Below are 20,252 nucleotides of genomic sequence, written 5' to 3'. Positions count from 1 at the left end.
AGATTGGAATCTGTTGGTTTCTTGGATAGCATATATTCCCCTGATGTTCTTGGGCTGCACACATATTCATTTCTACCAAAGGAAAGAAGTCTGCAAAGTCATTTCTGTGTTATAACACACGTTGAGATCAAGTAAACACTTTGCTCTAGGGGCGTAGCAGCTCCTTTTCCTGGCACATGGCTTTTACTGTAAGGAAGGCTCTTATGTTCAGGAAGAACTGATGCATGGATGAATATTCCCCTGGGGTGTGCTGGGATTGATTCTCATGAAAATAAGATTTAGGTAAGACCTTTGCCTTCTGAATCTCCAGTCTCATCTTCCTGTAACTTTCCCCCCATCTCCTCCTTTAGAGAACCTTTCCAGTACTATCTGCCACTGTTAAAACCTGCTTCCCCTCCCCCCAAAGAAAGACCTGCTACACCTGTCATTCATAAGTGAGTATTAATTTCAGTCACTATTACTTCCCTCTACTAGGACTGTTTCTGTTGCACAGCTCTAACAGTGTGTACAGATTTCTCACTGGTTTTTCATCATGAAAATAAATAATCTGAAGGCAAATGTTAGCAATGAAAAGGTTGTTGAAATTGTGTGTGTTGTGGGGATTACATTGGGGACACAATAAATAATCTGTAAATAAAAATAAAATCTAGAACTATCTACAATAAGATTAGTTTAATATGTCTGTGCAAGGAAAGGTTATCACTAAATGAAAGGTTATGAGGCAATGAGTGTGACCTAAAGAGAAAAGTTGCACCGCACTAAAACAAAGTAGCCAAAAGAAAATTCATGTGCAGAAGCAGAGAATGTAACAGAAAAAATGGTGAGATGATTACGCAAACTGAAAAGATACATTTTAGAGAAGTCATAAACAGGGACATTTTGTTTCATCCTTTTATCTCCAGTGGGTATGTGTGTGCGCACACGCCCACACCTTCAGACACCCGTAAACCCTTGTTGGAGTTTCCAGAAGTAGAGGAAGAGAAAGAAAACACAGATAAACATTTGTTGATACATTGGAACTCCTCACTTAATTGGAAATCAGTGGTCTCTTGACTGAAGCTACGCTACACGCAGAACTAAGAAATACATTGGAAAATGTGTCTGAACCCAAAATGAGTCAAAATACCCACTTAGTAAAGGTCATACTCTTTGTTCATGGAGGGTTGACTTATAAAGTTCTTTCTCTGACGGTTTTTTCAAACAGTTTTGAAGCACTCATTTCCCTGGTTTCCTAGCAATTCAAAACCCATAAACCATGGCCTCTATAGTATGAGAAATTTTAATTTGATTGTCATCAGCACTCTGTGAAGTGAGTGAAGGAAAAGTTACAATTATTCTCATTTGACAGTAAACAGCTACTCAGAGGGATTAACTGGCTTGTTTGACCTAACACATTAAAGGGCTCAGAGGTTTTCTGGATACATGTTCTGTACTCTGCCATCACACCACCAGTTTTCAAAAGCATTTTTTCCCCTCCATTCTTACCCTTGGAAACCTTTGCTCAAACAAAATCTTACCCAGAGGCGTGAACAAATAAAAGAGAAAAAAAGAGTTGAGCTGCTTAGCTTGAAGCAGGGGTTGGAGGTTCAGAATACTGACAGGGCAGTTTATTTTTCTTACCAGCAACAGCTCAAGTATCCTGCAATTACCTCATTCATTCATTCATTCATTCATTCATTCAGAAAGTGAGTTTATTTTTCTATTGCTGCTGTAAGAAATGATCACAAATTTAGTGACTTACAACAATACAAGTTAATTTTATTACAGCTTTAGAGATTCAGAAGTCCAAGATGGGGTTTACTGAGCTAAAATTAAGGTGTCAGTAGGACTGTGTTCCTTCCTGAAGGCTCTAAGGGAGGCTGGTAGGTAACTTGCCCTTTCTTAGCCTCCAGAAGCCACTTGTGTTCCTTGGCTCCTGGACCCTGTCCTTTCTCTTCAGTGCCAGCAATAGCACTGAAGGCTCTGATCAAGTCTTCATGTCACATCTTTCCTACCCTTCTTTCATCATTTAATCTTTCTGACCAGAGATGGGAAAGGTTCCCTGTTTATAAGGACCTGGTTGATTAGATTGAGCTTGAGGAACTCAGGATAATTACTCTGTCTCAAGGTCCTTAACTTAATCTCATCTGCAAAGCCCATTTTGCCTATAAGTTGCCAGAATTAGGATGGGGCCACCATTCTGCTGCGATTCTGCCTGCTGTAAGCACCCATGGTGGGCCACGAGCTGTATCTGCCATCAAGACTGTGGAGGCTAGCAGTAAGCATGTTAACAGGTAAACTGAGAAGCAAACTGACAAAAACTAAAATAAAAATTTAAAAACAGTTACTTAAACAAGCACAGTAATTTGGAGTTACTTGGAGGATGACAGGCTCACCTATGTCACTGAGCTAGTTTCTCCCCAGCTTTACTGAGGTATGATCGACAAGTAGAAATCATAAACACTTAAGGTGTACACTCTCAGGGGTGTCCAACCCGTGGCCCGCGGGCCTTGGGCAGCCCAGGATGGCTGTGAATGGGGCCCGACACAGAATTGTAAAGTTACTTAAAACATGAGATTTTTTTGTAATTACATGTCACAATGTATCCAAGACAACTCTTCTTCTTCCTCTGTGGCCCAGAGATGCCAAAACATTGGACAACCCTGGACAGTGTGATGTTTTCATATATGCATATATCGTGACATGATGACCATAATTTAACTAACATATCATATCTATCACCTCACAGTTATTGTGTGTGTGTGTGTGTGTGTGTGTGTGTGTTCAGAATGCTTGAAGTCTACTCTCTTAGCAAATGTCAACTATATAATACAGTATCATTAATTATAGTCACCATGCTGTACATTAGTTCTCCAGAACTTTCTCATCTTAAAACTGAAAGTTTGTACCCTTTGATCATTATCTTCCCTTTTCCCCAGCCTTCCAGCCTCTGGTAACCACCCTTCTGTTCTACTGTCTGTTACCGTGAGCTCAGCTTTTGTAGATTCCACACATAAGTGAGATCACGCAATTATTTGTCTTTCCTTGTCTGCCTTATTTCACTTAATCTTCCCTTTACAGGATGAACTTGACTCATCAAAGAAAAGCAAAGTTTAATACTTGCACCCATGGCTTTAGAAATCAGGGAATTGTGTGTACTATCTATTAGCAAGACTTCTGTATAGAATAATTACTACTAGAAAATTACCTTTCTGCATAAAGAAGGAAGCTCCGAGTTTCTGCCCTCTCCCCAGAATGCTGACGAAAGTGCTACTGCTGCTGCTCTGCAGAGTTCTCAGTACATCTCTGCCTTGACTGTTTTTCCTTCCTAACATTTACTTATGCCAAGTGAGCTGTTGAATTTTATGAAGGCAAATATTTCTTACCAGTAGCAAAGTATATACAAAATAAAATTACTCGATGAGTTTATTGAATAGCTTTAAAATAAAGTGCTTCAGGAAATACTAGGTTCGTCTGGAATATTTGAGTGTATTAACAGATTTAACTTCAGCCCTGACCAAATAGATTCATATACAATGAGCAGAACCCTATTTTTACAGATGTTTGTATACAACTGATGCAAAAATAAAATTGATGCTGACCTCTGCTTGAGATCCAGGTCTCGTCCCTTCTTGCCTTCTTAAGGGCAGTGCACAAGCAGCCCCCCCACATCCAACCCACACTGCCCACTGCAGCCGCCTCCTGGATCAACCCCACGGCATATGGACAGTGGGTACTTCTATCTCTCACAAATAATGCCCCAATTCCTCACCAACTGTCTCCCCACTTTTTTTTGTTTGTTTGCTCCACTTTGAAGGACAGCCCTTTAAGTGACCCGTCTATATTCACATTTGTAATTACTCTTCTCTCTTGTTCTCTTAAATCTACTCCGGACTGGCTTTTTCCCAGAACTGCTTCAATAAAAATGTTCTTGTCAATGTCACCAGTGATATCTGTTCCTTAAGTCCAGTGGTCCATTCTCAGTCCTCATCTTACTTGACCTATTGTGAGTATTTGACATTGTTTGACTTAAGGTACTTAAAAAAAAAATCTTGGCCTGCTGCTCCTTTTTGGCGAGTTCTCCAACTTTTGCCAGCCCTCTTAAGGTTAGAGCACCTTGGATCAGCCCGGTGCTCTTTTCTCTATTTGTATTCAATCACTTGATGAGCTCATCCTCTCTTTTGCTTAGAATTCCATTTATATATCCAAGGCTATCACATGGGTATATCCAGCCCAAACTTCCCTCCCTAATCCAGATTGAAATGTCCTGACATGGTATCATCAATAGGATATCTCAAAAGACATTTCAATACTCAGCTTCCGGTGTGTACTCCAAACCTTCTGTACCCTCAGCCTTCTCCATATCAGCTGATGGCAGCACCACTCTTGCTGTTGCTCAGGCCAGAACCATTGGGGTCACCTGTAACTCTTTCAAATCACATTTCAACTGTTGAAATGTGATTGGCTCAGCCTACTGGTTCAGGCTTGAGGAGACATCCAGAATCCAACCACTTCTAGTCAGTGCACTGCTGCAGTCCTTTCTTGCTTGGATTAGAGCAACAGCCCGTAGCCATCTTCTTTGTTTCCACTTATTGTTAACCTAAAGGCTGTTCTTACCACAATAGTCAAAGTAATCTTTTTTAAGGCTTTATTTTTTTAGAGTGAAGACTCCCCTGTTTTCAATGTTCCCCACCAAAGTGATGCATTTGCTACAATTCAGGAACCTATAATTTCATACCTTAGTCACCCAAAGTCCATAATTTACATTAGAGTTCACTCTTGGTGTACATTATGTGCTTTTGGACAAATGCATAAAGACATGTATCTACTATCACAGTATCGTACATTTTTACTGCCCTAAAAGTCCTTTGTGTTCTGCTCTTCATCCCCACGTCCAGCCTGTGGCAACCTCTGATGTTTTTACTGTCTTCATACTTTTGCCTTTTCATTGTGGTTGGAATCACAAGTATGAGGCTTTTTCAGATGGGCATTTCTTACTTAGTCATATGTGTTTACATTTCCTCTGTGTTTTAATGCCTTGATACCTCATCTCTTTAGCACTGAATAATGTTCCTAGTCTGGATGTACTATGCTTTATTTATCCACTCACCTACTGAAGGACATCATGGTTACTTACAAGTTTTGGCAACTATGAATTAGCTGGTAAAAATATCAGTGTGCAGGTTTTTGTTGGACACAAGTTTTCAGCATCTTGGGGTAGAGACCAAGGAGCATGATTATTGGATCATCTGGTATCAATATGTTTAGTTTTGTAAGAAACTGCCAAACCAGTCTTTTTTTTTAACATGACAGAGAGGGTTAGCTTTTATTTTGCACAGAGGTTTACTCAAGATGGGAGGGTTGCAGGAAAAGATGGAAGTGAGACCAGACCAGGGTTTACACTTTATTTTACATGCCAGAGTCACCAGGGGCACCTCTTTCTCAGCAGGGCACCTTAATTTGGTACTGGTAGGGGATTTTAATTAGCTTCCAGATGAAATTGAAGATGAAAAGCAAGTCAATATTCTTTCAAGACATTTTTTGAGGTTCAAAAAAATTTAAAATATATTCACATCTCTCCTCTACTCAGAATCCTGCAATGAACCTGTTTCATTCATAGCAAAAGTCAAAAGTCTAAACAATGGGGAACAAGACACTACATGATCTGCTTCTCCATTCTGTCTGACATTATCATTGGCCCCCGTTTACTCTCGCTGCTCCTTAAGCAAAGTGGATTCCTTTAATAGACCTTAGGGTCTTTGACTAGCTTCTCTCTCTGCAGTACTCTTCCCACAGACACCTGCGTAGATCACTCCCTCAACTCCTTTCAAGCTTTGATAAAATATTGCCTTCTCAACGAGGCACCACCAGACACCACCCTGCTTAAAATTTCAAACTGTCTCCCCATATACTGCATGCAGTCCTGGGAAGAAAGGGGTAACAGTTCTGGGGGCCTTTTCTCTAGACTCAGGGGTGCCTGAGCATGTGGCCCTCTCTATAATCCTCCTTGCAATGAGAACTCAAGCTATGTATAGGAGTGCACTTATCATACAAGAGAATCCTGCTGCATTTCTAGGTAGCAGCACGAGTATCTGCATTACTTTATTGTTGAGACTGTTACTAGTGGGAGGTAGCTATGATAGAGACTGAATGGAAGCTCTTCACATGCTCTTGAAGGAGCTATTCAATTAGTAACGTCTAAGCCCAAAAAGTGGCCTGCCCACCCAATATCATCTGGCATTGCCACACGCATCACAAATGTTCATTGATAAGCGGCCATGCCAGGAGTCATGAGACCACTGCTCTGCTGCTGCTGGGTGGCTTTTTCGTTTCCTGTCCTGTGTCCTGTTTTAAAGCTCAGCACCATACTTGATGCTGAAGGAAGCCTCTGACACCTCGTGAGTATGATTGTCAACTTGAACCTAAGACCACACTACTGCTAGTACAGCAGAGTAGACACTTTAATCCCACTTTCCTTTACCTGGATCTAATTTTTCTTTTTCCATGGCACTAAACATCTTTTGACCTTCTGTATAATCTAGTTACTTACTGTCTATTGGTATGGACTACCTTACCTCACTAGAAGATAAGACCCTCCACCTTCTTTTTCTACTAATGTGCCCCAAGCATCTAAAACAGTACCTGGCACACACTAGATGCTCAATAAATATTTTCAGAATGAATGAGTGAGTGGGCAGATATTTGTTTTGTGTTTCTTCAGTGCCAGGAATAGGGCATGGTGAAGAGAAGTAACAACATTTCTGTCTTTATATTTCTTAGCACCTAGAATATTAATATGGTCATTAGTGAGACTGGCCATTTACTGAGATCCTTTGGGAGGATTCCCAAGTCATATCCCAAAAGAGAGTCTTAGAGAAATGTTATTTCAAAGGGTGTGGGGGGTAGGCCTTAACAACTCTAATGTAAAAGAAAGCTTGAGTTTAATCAATTATATTTACATATATGAAGGAAGACTAAGTGCTTAGAAGTGATTTTTATGTTGTCATTGCCCAATAAGAACCCCCAAACAGAAACTTCTCACACAATTTAGTCTTTATTTTGGTCCGAAGGAGATGGTAGTATGAAAAGTGTGACTCCACAGTGCTCAAAATAGCCTTAAACAAAACTAAGCAGGATTACTGCTAAAAGATCACAGTGGTAAAACAATAAAAGGGTTTTAATTTTGTTTACAAGCCACTATTATCTATGTCAATAGTATTGTAGTCTTGGAAATTTTACTAAATGATTATTATTATTTGGAACAGTGTAACAGTGTAATATCTAGTTATCTTGCATATATTAATTAAAACAATAATCTTGTTCCTTTTTTTAAAGATTTCTTTTTATTTATTTATTTTTAGAGAGGAAAGGGAGGGAGGAAGAGAGAGAGAGAGAGAGAAACATCAATGTGCGGTTGCTGGGGGTCATGGCCTTCAACCCAGGCATGTACCCTGACTGGGAATCGAACCTGCAACACTTTGGTTCGCAGCCCGCGCTCAATCCACTGAGCTACACCAGCCAGGGTGATCTTGTTCCCTTTAATACATGGCTAGCTACATAAAGTAGGAAAGATTTCTATCCATGTGCGGGTAACCTTGTAATTTTAAGTCACCATAGACAGATGTAACTCATAAAGGATCTCTTACATTTTGAAGTATCTTCACATCTCCATGCTTTGTTCATGCTGTCCGTTTGTCCTGGAATTGTCCTCCTTTTCTTGTCAACTCTCGCAAACTCCTCCTTGTCCTTCAAAATCCATCCAGAGTCACATTTTCTCTCTGGCTTTTCTTGGCATTGTCTTCCTGCCCCAGGTTCTCCCCCTTAAGATTAATTGGTCGTTTCCTCCCTGGTGTTCCCAAAGCATTGATCACATGGGGTGTGTGTTATTTATTTACCTGCCTCTGAGTTTCAAGGGCAGCTCCATCACCTTTGTTTGTCTATGACTGGTACAGTCCCTGTCTCATATGTGTTCAATATAATACATAAGTATTCCGGTTGAAGCATTAGACTATTTTTACGTTGATCACTGTTTTATCCAGCAAAATATTTATTTTATTAAGAGCTTTCTAGATAGATGCAAGGTGCTATGTCATATGTTGTAAAGATCCTGAAAAAAAATCAGATGCCCAATTTCTTATGAACTTATAGTATAATAGGAAAAGACAAGTCATGCATAAAAGTAACTGTAATACATGATTTGAAGTGTTCTTTTCAAAGAGACGTGTGCAAGTATGTGTGTGAGAGAGATTACTTCATGCCTAGGCTCAAGAATGTCTTCTTGTGGACTAGAGAAATATTTTTCCTTGTTAAATAGCTAGAAAGCTTTGATTCAAAACTATAATTCTTTTGATTTCTTACAAATTAGTTTCAGTTCTATCCTAGATCTGAAAGTATATCTCTCTACCTCACTTGAACTTGTGTACTATTGGATTAAAACACAGCTCAGGGTTATGCAGCTGTTTGCCAAACAGTCCACCTTTAAAGTAGAGACAGTTTCATTTGCTACCTTCAGGTATGAATTTAATCCATTTCCTAATTTTTAGAAAACACTTTAAGTGATGAATCCTTCACATGTGGCTACAAGTTATTTCCAGTTGCTCTTAGAAATTGGCTGTAGAAAACTTTTGACAAAAATTAACAATGATGTCATTGAAGTGAAAAATCCAAACCATATTTAACTGAGAATTTCTTAAAACATTGATCAACACAGTTAAACGATCAGCATTTAATTGTATGAAAGCCAGTAACATTTAAAAATTTTGGTAAATTGCATTTTTCCTCTTTAACACATAAGATGTTAATAGTTTAAGCAATCACAGATGTAAACTGATGGTCATCAGGAGTTTTTCTCTTTCCATTTAGACTTGGATTATCACTTGCATTTATCTTCAACTGCTCCTCTTTAATCCTCCCGTCAGAACTACCGGGATCTGCATGAACCGTGTCACTGATGATGTGAAGGACGTTACGAAACTGGTAAGTAAGGAATGCTTTCCACAGCAGTGACTCTTTTTCTTAAGCCTTTTCAGAAAGATTTCATTTCTTCTTGCTCCAAATTGGTGTTTTTCTAAGACAAGGAAAGAAATCATTGACTTAGGTAAAGGGTTTACAGAGAGAGCAGGTAGGAAGATACTCAAGGTCGTAGAGAACCTGCTGGTAAAGGTGGCCCATGGCACATGGCTGCATTGGCTTTGTTTCTTTGCTGCTCTTTTCATCTCACAGGCAGTGAAGGACACTGGAGAGTTCCCTGTGTGCTGATGTGCCTGCACTAGCTTGTTCCCCATTAGCTCTTTAGTGGGTTCCACAGAGTGTGTTATTTCCCCTCCAAGTGCCTTCCTGCCTTTCTCCAACAAGCCTAACCAAAGGAGATCTGAGATGGCCATTCTCCCCTTTCCAGCAACTGGAAGACCCTGTCACACGTGGGTGCACGTTTGCTCCCTCACTGAAAGTAGTAGAAAGAGTGATTTGTTGCTGAAATGTTGACCAGCCTCATCTCCCTCATTCATCACATTGGAACTCTCCCCTCAGCAAAAGCCTTAGCTCACTGGTGCCCCTAGGCATTGTGGCTTCATGCCATGCTTCTCTTAAAGTGCAGACCACAGACGCAGAGGGCACAATGCCACATCTGGAATGGAATGCACTGTTCCCAACTGTGACGTTCTCAGGGAGATTTTATGTGCCCATTTGAGTTACAGAGTGTGGTTTCTGGATGAACAACATTTGACAAGAATTTTGTAAGTTCCTGGTTCAAAATAGCCAAGGGCACTTAGTTATTTGAATGTTGTTTAGAGAACAGAGGTGATATGAGGCTAAGAAAGAAATGAGGGTTCCCATAACATGTAGAAAAGGGAGAAAAGTAATAGTTGAGATATTTATCTTTTGTACTCTTGATATACATTTCCTGGTTTATATGTTTCACATTGGGTTCACAGCTGAACTTCAAAATAGTAGTTCAATGCTATGGTCAGAGTCCTGCTAGCTTAGCCTCAGTGCAAAACTCGGAACACACACCCACATACACAGATACACACACACACACTTTATGCAGATTTCTTAGAAGGATACCCAGAGGGTGTAGGTTTAAAAGTGTTCTTTGATGCAGCACCTGAATATGTAGTAACGTGTTTTATTTGAGGGGCTGGTGACCCAAGCAGTGCAACATGTGCCTACTATATGCCCAGCTAGTATTCAGTGTAGTGATGGGGGGTATAGAGGGGGAAGGATTAAAAAAAAATAGATTGTTGTCCTTTTCTTCAGGTTGCTTATTAGTTTGTGACCCAATAAATTATATTAAAAAAGAAAATATATGGTCATATTCTAAATTTCATATTGGTAGAAGGCACTCATTAAATGTTTGTCTGATGAAGGAAGTAAGGATGTGCCTCACTGTGGGGAGAATTATAATCACCTGTGGTGTTTATTACAATTACAGGTGCCAGGGCCTGCTGATGCCATAGGGCTGAGGAAGGGCTCCAGGCATCGGTGTTTTTGAGACATTTCTGAAAGGAAGTTTAAGAACTGTTGTAGAGAGTCTCTTCTGTCAAACCTTAGAGTCCAAATTGTCTTACCTTTGATTTAATCTCAGTTTTTGTTATGATTAGTATTATCTATGTTATATAAATTTGAATGGATGTCAGATTAATATGAATCTCCAACATATCTTAACTTGGTCACGACTTGGTAACTGAGCTCTCATGGGGCCCCTGGAACACTTGTGGGGCTGAGAACAGGCTGGAGCGATCCACCGTGGTCCTGGGGAGCAATTCCAATTATGTGGGCAAATCAGAGTTGGAAGATGATGGTGTATCTGACCACAGGCTGAGCATACCAAAAGTAAAATGGTATTTAAGAAAAATTATTTTTTGCTAAGTGTTTGAGGGGGACTGCTTAATGATCACCACTTCCTGTGAAAATTCCTATCGGTATTTTCAAGTGGCATACATAGGGATTATAAGTACCTTCCAAGATTTTCCATCCTTGTCTTTAACCATCCGCTTGTTTTCATACTGTTACCAATCCATGGACACAATGGAAAATGGCAAGAAGCACTAAAGAGAAAAGTGCCCAGAAAGGGATGCTTATTAATATTGACACTAAAATAGAATTCCTTGCCCCAAGGACAACAGTGAAATCATTACACTGAAAAGGGGTTTTATCTCCTTTCTAGCAGCTAACTCAGGGAAAAATTTTTTGATTTCAAGAGCTGATCTAGTGAAATTAACATATTTGCTTCAGGCTATTGAAAAAAGTCAAGTTAATAAAATATAGAACTCAGAAGATCACTTCTAACTAAATAAAGACCTACATAATGCACGGCCTGTATTCATAGAACAGGAAACAGAAACACATAAAATAATTTTGGATCTCAAAGTGGGAGGTAAGCTGTCTCTATGAACATATGAATGCATATCACTAACACCACAGAAACAACACATAAATAGATGCCAGTCAAAAGACTTCATGGTATAATAATTGAAACTAACCTATGCAAATATATTGGTTAAGAGAATGGATTTCGGAATCGAGCTGACCTGAGTTTTAAATCCAAGTTCTTTCACCTTCAATAAGTAACTACCTTTCTAAATTGCAGTTCCTAGTTGCCAGTTTTGGGGTTAGATTAAATAAGAGAATGCATATATAATTTTTACCCCAGTTATTATCACATAACTTTTTTGTGCCTTGGTTTCCTCATCAGTATAATCAATTAATAGTGCTTTACCTCACAGAGGGATTGCAAGAATTAAGTAAGTTAATAGAATGGTACTGGGAGCATAGTGAAGATGAGCTCCTGGTGCTATTTGCAGAGCTGTGTCTTCTAGCACAGTGGTTCTCAAAGGGGCTCCTGGGGCCCACCCAGTCACTCTGCTTCTACCTACGTGTCTGGGTTGGGAAATGAGAAAACAGAACCAAACATGAAAAATGTTTGAAAATGACTGCTTTAAACTAGTTCATGTGGGGTATGATTTGAGGCCTTTCTCTCAAGGTATTTACTGAAAGTACAGCTCCATACAGTCTCTTAGGGTATCTATTAAAAGTGTAGCTGTCAGGGCCCCACCTCAAAATACTGAATCTCAGCTTGTGGATATGGGGTGGAGCAACCTTAATGTTTCCAACTGGCATCCCAGGTGGTAGTGATTTGCATAGACATCCCAGGACTGCTTCAGACATATTACTTTTTGTGTTGGATTGTTTCTTGTTTGAAAAGAATCTGTATTCCCATCCTTAAACTAAAATTCATCAATTTTACTAATTCCAACAGCAATATGAGTGACTTTTAAGTTTTAAGAGTATAGAGAATCACCCACTCTCTCCAAAGAACAGTGGGGCAAAGCATCTTGACCTCAAGCCCATGAAACTATTTGAATACCACCAGTTCAGCTATAAACCTAGCTCTGTGACCTTGGACAAATAAATCCCTGAATTTTTCAATTTCTGGCTTTTACAGTGAGGAATGAGGGCATGATCAATAGTTCTTAATCTAGGAGTTTAAACTTCAAACCTTTGTAAGATCGAACTCCAAATTATACCTTTGTGTGCCTTACATGAATTTCTGAGAAGAGGTTGTCTAGCTTTCTTCTGCCTCCCAGAGAAGCTTCTGACCCCTTGAAAAAGACAAGAACTACTAAACTAGATAACTCTGGAGGCCCTCTTTAGCTCAGAAGTTCTTTTACTCCATATGGTACTTCCTCGGGTTGCATCTTTTGGAGTAATTCAGGGATGCCTTCACTAAAAGAGGTTCTGTAGAATGAGAGAAATTTACTTTGCAAGCCAAATCTTGGTAACTGTTATTTGCGGGAAACAAAGTGGGTTGATAGTACATTTTTGCCTTGTGCCCACAGTAATTTTTTCAACTCTAATCATTCTTTTGCAGTCTCTGCCAGTTCTTCCTTTGCATTAGGTGGCAACTTGTGCTCTGCCCACAAACCTTAAGTTTGTTTGCTTGCGGTGGCTCTCGTGTCACAGAAGCACATGACTTAGGACTTTACTGTCATATTTTTAAAAATTTCCTCTTGGACATTTTGTTCTACCCTCATGGTCCCCATGGTTTTCATTTGAAATCCTTCTGGCATGTTTGCTCAGCACAACAGTTCATCTATTTACAGAACGTTTTGCTTTGTTTCTAAAAAATGCGGCAAGGCTTGTTTTAGATGGCAAACGAAGGACCTACCTAAGGAAAGGGTCGAGGATCAGGAAGAGGACGAGTCAAACTTTAGAAACTTGTATCTAGAGAACAGTGAGGCTGCAGCTTTTCATGGCTGTGTTAATGTAAGGAGGAATCCAAATACTGAGGTTATTCACGTTAGTTTCCATTTTACTTCTTCCTTCTGTTGCCCTCATTTGTGATGATGTTTTTCCTTCATCTGGGGGAATTTAATTAATGTGACTTTGCTGATTTTTAAAAAACCTTTTTATCTTTAAATATCTATTGAGTCATTATTTGTCTTTCTCAAAATACTTTGAGGCAGGTGGCTAACCCAGCCATGCTGAAGCACTCAGTATTTAAATGTGGCATTTAAATCTCATTTAGTCTTTATAAATCCACTAGTTAGATTCTGTTATGATTTCCCCTAACACATGTGGAAATCAAACCTAAAGTAGATTAAGGTCCTTGCCCCAGATGTCCGAGCTAGCATATGGCAGGGCCTGGACCCAACTTGAGCCATGTTCCCCAGAATCAGTGCTGTGACTCCTGCAACAAACTGACTGCTTCAAAGGAATGCCTTCCAGGTTCCAGGCCAAAGGCTCCCTCTGCCCTAACAAACTTTCTGCAATCATCAGTATCCGTCAGAGAAGCTGAATTATCATAGGATTATCTGTGCTTTCTGAATGCTATTCAACATACCATAATGCTTAGAAAGTAATAATAACATTCATGAACTGAACATAAAAATCTACAACTTGACTTCCTAAATTCTCTCTCAAATGTCACTGGAAAGAAGCCAACACAAGCCAAGGAAGTAATGAACTGTGCTGGTAGGTATAAGGAGAGGTAACTGTGCTGGGACTGGCATGCAGAGCCAGGATTTACATCTTGCCTCTCCCAGGAACTCCTGGTGCCTTTGATGGTGAGATGCCAGTTAAGCTCTCTGAGCCTCTAGGTCTACCTCTGTCTAGTAGGCTTAATGGTGTATGTCTCACAGGGTTGCAGTCAAGACTATGTATGAAAACTTTATATTAATTGTAAGGCATTTTTCAAAAGTACTCTTACTTTTCCATATACTATACCATATGTTCAAATACCATATGTACAAACACCATATGATCTCACCTTTAACTGGAACATAATCAACAAAAGAAAAAAGCAAAAAAAAATATAACCAGAGACAATGAAATTAAGAACAATCTAACAATAGCCAGAGGGGAGGGGGAGGGCACTGTTGGGGGAAGGGCTTTCAGGAACTACTATAAAGGACACATGGACAAAACCAAGAAGGAGGGTGGAAGCAAGGGAGGGAGGTGGGTTTGGCTGGGTTGAAGGGGAGTGAAGGGGAGGAAATGCAGACAATCTAATTGAACAACAATAAAAAAATAAATAAAATAAATAATTTTTTAAAAAGTACTATTACTTTTCAGTCCTATCAAATGAACAATAAAAAAATAAATAAAATAAATAATTTTTAAAAAAAGTACTGTTACTTTTCAGTCCTATCAGCAATTAAACATCATTAAATCAATTCAGTGCAGAAATTACTTTATTATTATACACCCTCCTAGTGGTAAGGTGTGGAGATTCCAATGTGGGTTGGCAGATAATATTTTGTAAGGCTTCCTTGACTTCTTTGAACCATTTTTTAATATGTTACTAATAAAATGGAATTGGCCAGAATATCCCTTACATTTTTTCTGCTCTTTAGGTCTTTAAACTCAGATCCTGAGTTTTCTAAATACTAATTTGATCAATTCTGTATTTTTTGATTATGTAAGTTCTGCATAAAAAAAGGGCTAGGTTGTTCAGAACATTTGCCACTTATTGCCATGTTTCTTCATCTGAAATGATGTTAATTTACATTGTCAATTCATAGTGAAAAAATATTGCTGCTCAATCTGATTCAGCTTTTATACCTGCAAAGGTGTCAGCTGTATCTTTGCCACCGGGGCTTACATATCATAACTAAGTCACTTTACTTTCTAAAGATGGTGGTTAAAATCCAAAATACCAAAGAAAGTGTGAATGCATGGTGGGAGAGGAAGAAAATTAAGTGTAAAAAGCAAGAGTGTAACTCCTAAATTAAAAATATCACCTTCTATGCAAGCCCAGACGTGTTTTCTGTAAGCAGCAAGGCATCTACTACATTGGGGGGCCCTGTGAGTGAAAAATGCCCAGGACAAATTTGCAGAAAGTAGATGAAAATATGTAGTAGAGCTAAGAGGAAAGGGAGGGTTTGCTTTCAGAGGCCTGCATTCTAGTGCAGACTTAACACACAGTAGCTGTGTGACCTTAGTCAAGTTCCTTCACTTCTCTGAGCCTCCAGTTGTTTGTTCATTTGTGGAATACAGATAATAAGTCACAGAGATCTGAGGGTTGGATGCAATCATGCAGCATAAGCCCTTAATGAGCATAGTGCCTGACACTTTGTAAATTCCTGGTTCTGGGTGTGCTGAGATGGGTGTGTGAGCTGGTACTACTGGAAGTAGAATGGTAGTGAGTACAGTGGACTCAGTTACTACGTTGGCTCCCCTTCCTCTGTATATGTTGGGAATGTGTGTATTTGGAGGACTGACTAGTAGTTAAACATGAATTTTCAACCTAATGGTGGCTGATACCCCTAACCCCTGAGTTGTTCAACTGTCCACTATACCTATGCTTTTGCCTGGATTCTTTTCTCACCAAAATTGTTCTCAGATTCCAGAAGCTATTGGCAAGGCCAAAAAGAAACCTGGATTGTGTTATGGGAGACTTATCAGAGATGACCTAGTGCAGTAAACATGTACAAGATCCCAGCTGACTGTGGGAAACAGTAAGGTTTTTAGAGACAAGGTGAGGGAAAGTAAGTCTGCAAAAGCAGAGTAGATCCATTAAAGATGTAACAGTGCAAAACCAATTTTTTACATTGCATATTATTTTAAGACCCAATGAGCTATATCAATTGTTGGCTATGTTATTCAGGTGGAAATTTTAATGGTGCTAGAAGAATGGGATGGCAGAGCTGGTGCTATGTGTAGGAAAGGATATGAGAGAACCTAGAACTCTATGTGCTTGGAAGTCACTTACCAGTATACCTCTCCATACAGATCGAGTGTTTATTTTGTGTTTGACACATTCCCTTAGCTCAGTTCCAGACTATTGATAACACGGGTATTTTAATCTCTGATTTACAGATGGGAGACATCAAAGTAAAGAGTTTAGATCTGTTTCAAATTCCCTGGTTCCAAATCAGGTGATTGTTCAATTTATGCTACAATGAGTGATGAAAATATATTAGATATATTTTAAAGCCTTTAAAGGAAACTAGGTAAATATTTGAGGCATCTCCAATGTTCAGCCCTAGGTAAGTGGATTAAGTTATATCACAGAATGGAATTTTTCTAAAATATTTAAGTTATAAAGCATCTTCATCCCATAAGTAGCATTCTTTTGAAGTTTTGCTGACATTTTTTTCCTAAGAACAATGTAGACTAGTACTTCTCTTTTTAAAATTATATTTTATTGAGTATGATATTAAAGTTGTCCCAATTTTTCCCCTTTTGTCCCCCTCCATCCAGCAATCCCCACTCCTTCCGGCAACCTCAATACCATTGTTCATACCCATTGATCATGCATATAAGTTCTTTGGCTACTCCATTTCCTGTATTGTACTTTACATCCCCATGGTAGGGCAATCTTGGCTGTAGGTCCCTGCTTATCATTACTTTGAATATTTCTTGCCAGTCCCTTCTAGCAAAGTTTCTCTTTAGAGAAATCTGCTGACAGTCTTATGGGAATTTCCCCTGTAGGTAACTACCTGCTTTTCTCTTGCTGCTTTTAAGATTCTCTCTTTATCTTTAACTTTTGGCATTTTAATGATGATATGTCTTGGAGTGGGCCTCTTTGAATCCATATTGTTTAGGACTCTCTGTACTTCCTGGATTTGCACATCTATTTCCTTCACCAAAATTGAATTTTCTTTCAATTATTTTTTTCAAAGAGCTTTCTAATTTCATTCTCTTCTCTTTTGGGCACCCCATGATATGAATGTTGGAATGCTTGAAGTTGTCCCAAAGGCTCCTAACACTATCCTTAATTTTTTGGATTCTTTTTACTTCTCGTTGTTCTGACTGGTTGTTTTTTGCTTCCTTATGTTACAAATCATTAATTTGTTTCTTGGCTTCCTCATCCACTCTACTGTCATTTCCCTATAAATTGTTCTTTATTTCAATTAGTGTATCCTTCATTTCTGACTAGATCTTTTTTACACTGTTGACATCCTCACTGAGTTCCTTGAGCATCCTTATAGCCAGTGTTTTGAACTCTGCATCTGATAGATTGCTTATCTCCATTTTGTTTAGTTCTTTTTCTGGAGTTTTGATCTGTTCTTTCATTTGGGCTATGTTTCTTTTTCTCCCCATTTTAGCAGCCTCCATGTGTTTGTTTCTGTGTATTAGGTAGAGCTGCTTTGACTCTGTGTCTTGGTAGTGTGGCATAATGTCATAGGTACCCTGTAGGATCTAGTGGCACAGCCACCCCTATCACCCAAGCTGAGTACTTGAGGTGTGCCCTTCATGTGGGTTGAGTACACCCTCCCATTGTAGTTGAGTCTTGGTAGCTGTTGTCAGGTAAATGAGACAGTTTTACCCAGGCTAGTCAGCTGTAAGAATTGGCTGTGACCATTGACCACCAATCTCCATCTTCCATGGAGGGTCAGCGGTGTAGGGGCAGGGTGGTTGTGCTCCATGTTGGTCTGTAGTTGTCCACTGGGTATGCAGGCTCTGGTGTTTCCCAGATGGTGTAAGCCAAGGTCAACTTCTGCCTGTGTTCTGCCTGAGGTCACCATGCATGAGCTATAGAACAGTCTGAGATGTCTGCTACTTGTGCCAGGCTTAGGGATTCCTAGGCAAAGCCAAGCTGTGAATCTAGTCTGGCTGCTGCTAGTACCAGGCCTAGGGCTCACTGAGGCCAGCTATTGCTTGTTTGAGAGGATTTAGGAAGTTGTAAAGCATGAGCCAAGACCAGTGATTTGTATGGAAAAGCAGCTTGGTCCATAAGTAGAGTTGGCAGAATTTCTGGGGATCTCCAAGGCAGGTCAAACAGTGTTACCAGGTTGATGGAGTCTTTGATATGGCACCAGCTTGCAAGCTCTGTGAAGGTAGGGTTTACAAAAGGACAGTGGCCTCTGCTCACCTTGATACTCACTTCAATTTCTCCCTGTATGCTACTGGTGCCTTTCAAGCGGCTACCCCAGTGCTGGAGCTCAGAATGAGTGAGTCTGAGTCTGAGTTTGAGTCCCTGAGTCTGTGTGTGGATTCTTTAAGAGGAACTGCTTGGGGATCCAGAAGTTTCTTACACTGATTCAATCTCTGCTGGTTTTTGCAGCCAGAAATTATGGGTACTTATCTTCCTGGCACTGGAACTCTGGGCTGAGTGGCCTGGTGCAGGACTGGGACTTCTTACCCTTGAGATATCCCTCCTGAATTTTAATCTACCACACACGGGTGAGGGACCAGCCTATTCTGCATCTGTACCCCTCCTACCAGTCTGGACAGAGATGGTTTCTTTAATTCCATAGTTGTCAGACTTCCATCCAACCTGATTTCTGACACTTCTGAGTGATAGGTGTTTTATATTTTAGTTGTAGTTTTGGTGCAGTTGTGTGAAGAGGTGAGCCATGTCTGCCTACACCCCCATCCTGACCAGAAGTAAAGCAGCACTTCTCAAACTAGAGCACTTGTCAGAGTGATCTGGGGAGTTGTTGAGTCAGAATCTATATGTCTGGTGTGACTGAGAATTGACATTTCAAATAGGTTCCCTGGTAATGTTGACATATTACTTTGAGAACCACTGATAAAAATATATATATATTGTATTCCTAATTATATGTGGGAAAATAGTATGGGAAGGGAATTCCAAGAACACAGATGGAAATTGCAATTCAGATCATGTTTCCAAAACTTCTGTAACTGAATTTGGAGTCCAAAAGATTTGTATTATCACTTTATTTTTGGAGATTGCTTTGATTACAAAGGGAAATCAAGAATGAAAAATCATTATATATGTAAATTTGGAAAAATGCTGTGTAAAACAACATATTAATTGATATGTATGGCTTGTCTTACAGTTTTTTTCCTTTTTTTTTTTTTTTTGGTCTCTGTAGGTGGCAAATCTTCCAAAAGACTATAAAATAACCCTCAAGTATGTCCCCGGGATGGACATTTTGGTATGTAAACTGTACATTTCTGAGTTTCATTTTAGTAGCTGATAAAAGAGATGGAATCATCTTATTGATATAGGAAATTATCTGACATTTAGAAGTTTGCTAATTGTCTCCTAACCCTGTCCCCAATTGTCTCCAAAGTGAATAAGATCATCTTCCTGAGAGCTAGCCACAAATTTCTTTTTTCTTTAGCCTTTCTCCATAGAGACTTGAGTATAAAATTATGTAAAGCCTCTTTATACTTGAAAAGGTCTGAGAAGGGAGGGGGAACTGGATGCAAGAAGGTGAAGGGATTAGCCAAAAAACATATATACATAACACATAGACACAGACAATAGTGTGGTGATGGCCAGAGGGAAGGGAGATGTGGGGTAGGTGGAGGTGGGCAAAGGGGGCTGAAAATGGAGATGGAGAGACTTTGCATGGGGCGATGGGCATATGATGCAGTGTGCAGGTGATGTTTTGTTGAGTTGTACACTTGATACCTGTATTGTTTGCAAACCAACATCACCCCAATAAATACAATAAAAAAGAAATTTAAAAGGTCCTATATAAGTCTTTTTTCTCTTAATTTGAGAACACAAAATAGTTTATCTCTGAATTTATTAACAATGTGACTCATAGAACCTTACTATAAAAATATGAGGTTATGATTATGAATACCCCTTTCTTATTGTAATCAAGAAATTATAATTATTTTTCATTATATAGTATCAGGACTCATTTAAGAAGAGATATTTTAAGCATAGGAATTGAAATGCCGGTATAGCCATCACATAGTTAGTTTATCAAACCTGACCAAGTGTGATATTTGCTTCAAATATATTTTTAAATAATGAAACATTATAAGTATAACTAAATTCCCTGTATTACCCTTTTCTATGTCCATTAGCTTCCACTTTGTTTCTTACTGACAATTTGTCT

General features: G+C 39.3%; 1 protein-coding gene across 2 annotated transcripts in view; it reads left to right on the top strand.

The window, feature by feature from the left end:
• Nucleotides 1–20,252, top strand: part of KITLG (KIT ligand) — a 95,097-nt gene that overhangs the window by 24,373 nt on the left and 50,472 nt on the right. For both annotated transcript variants that reach the window (XM_045830590.1, XM_045830591.1), the window contains exons 2-3: nucleotides 8,842–8,955; nucleotides 19,269–19,331. In XM_045830590.1, coding sequence (XP_045686546.1) covers nucleotides 8,842–8,955; nucleotides 19,269–19,331 — 177 coding nt within the window. The remainder of the gene's footprint in view (nucleotides 1–8,841; nucleotides 8,956–19,268; nucleotides 19,332–20,252) is intronic.

Source organism: Phyllostomus hastatus, unplaced genomic scaffold (genome assembly GCF_019186645.2).
Source record: "Phyllostomus hastatus isolate PE091 unplaced genomic scaffold, TTU_PhHast_1.1 phas_contig_152, whole genome shotgun sequence".
NCBI classification, from domain to species: Eukaryota; Metazoa; Chordata; class Mammalia; order Chiroptera; family Phyllostomidae; genus Phyllostomus; species Phyllostomus hastatus.
The sequence above is the reverse complement of the archived record's forward strand: the minus strand, read 5'-3'. Positions and strand labels throughout refer to the sequence as shown.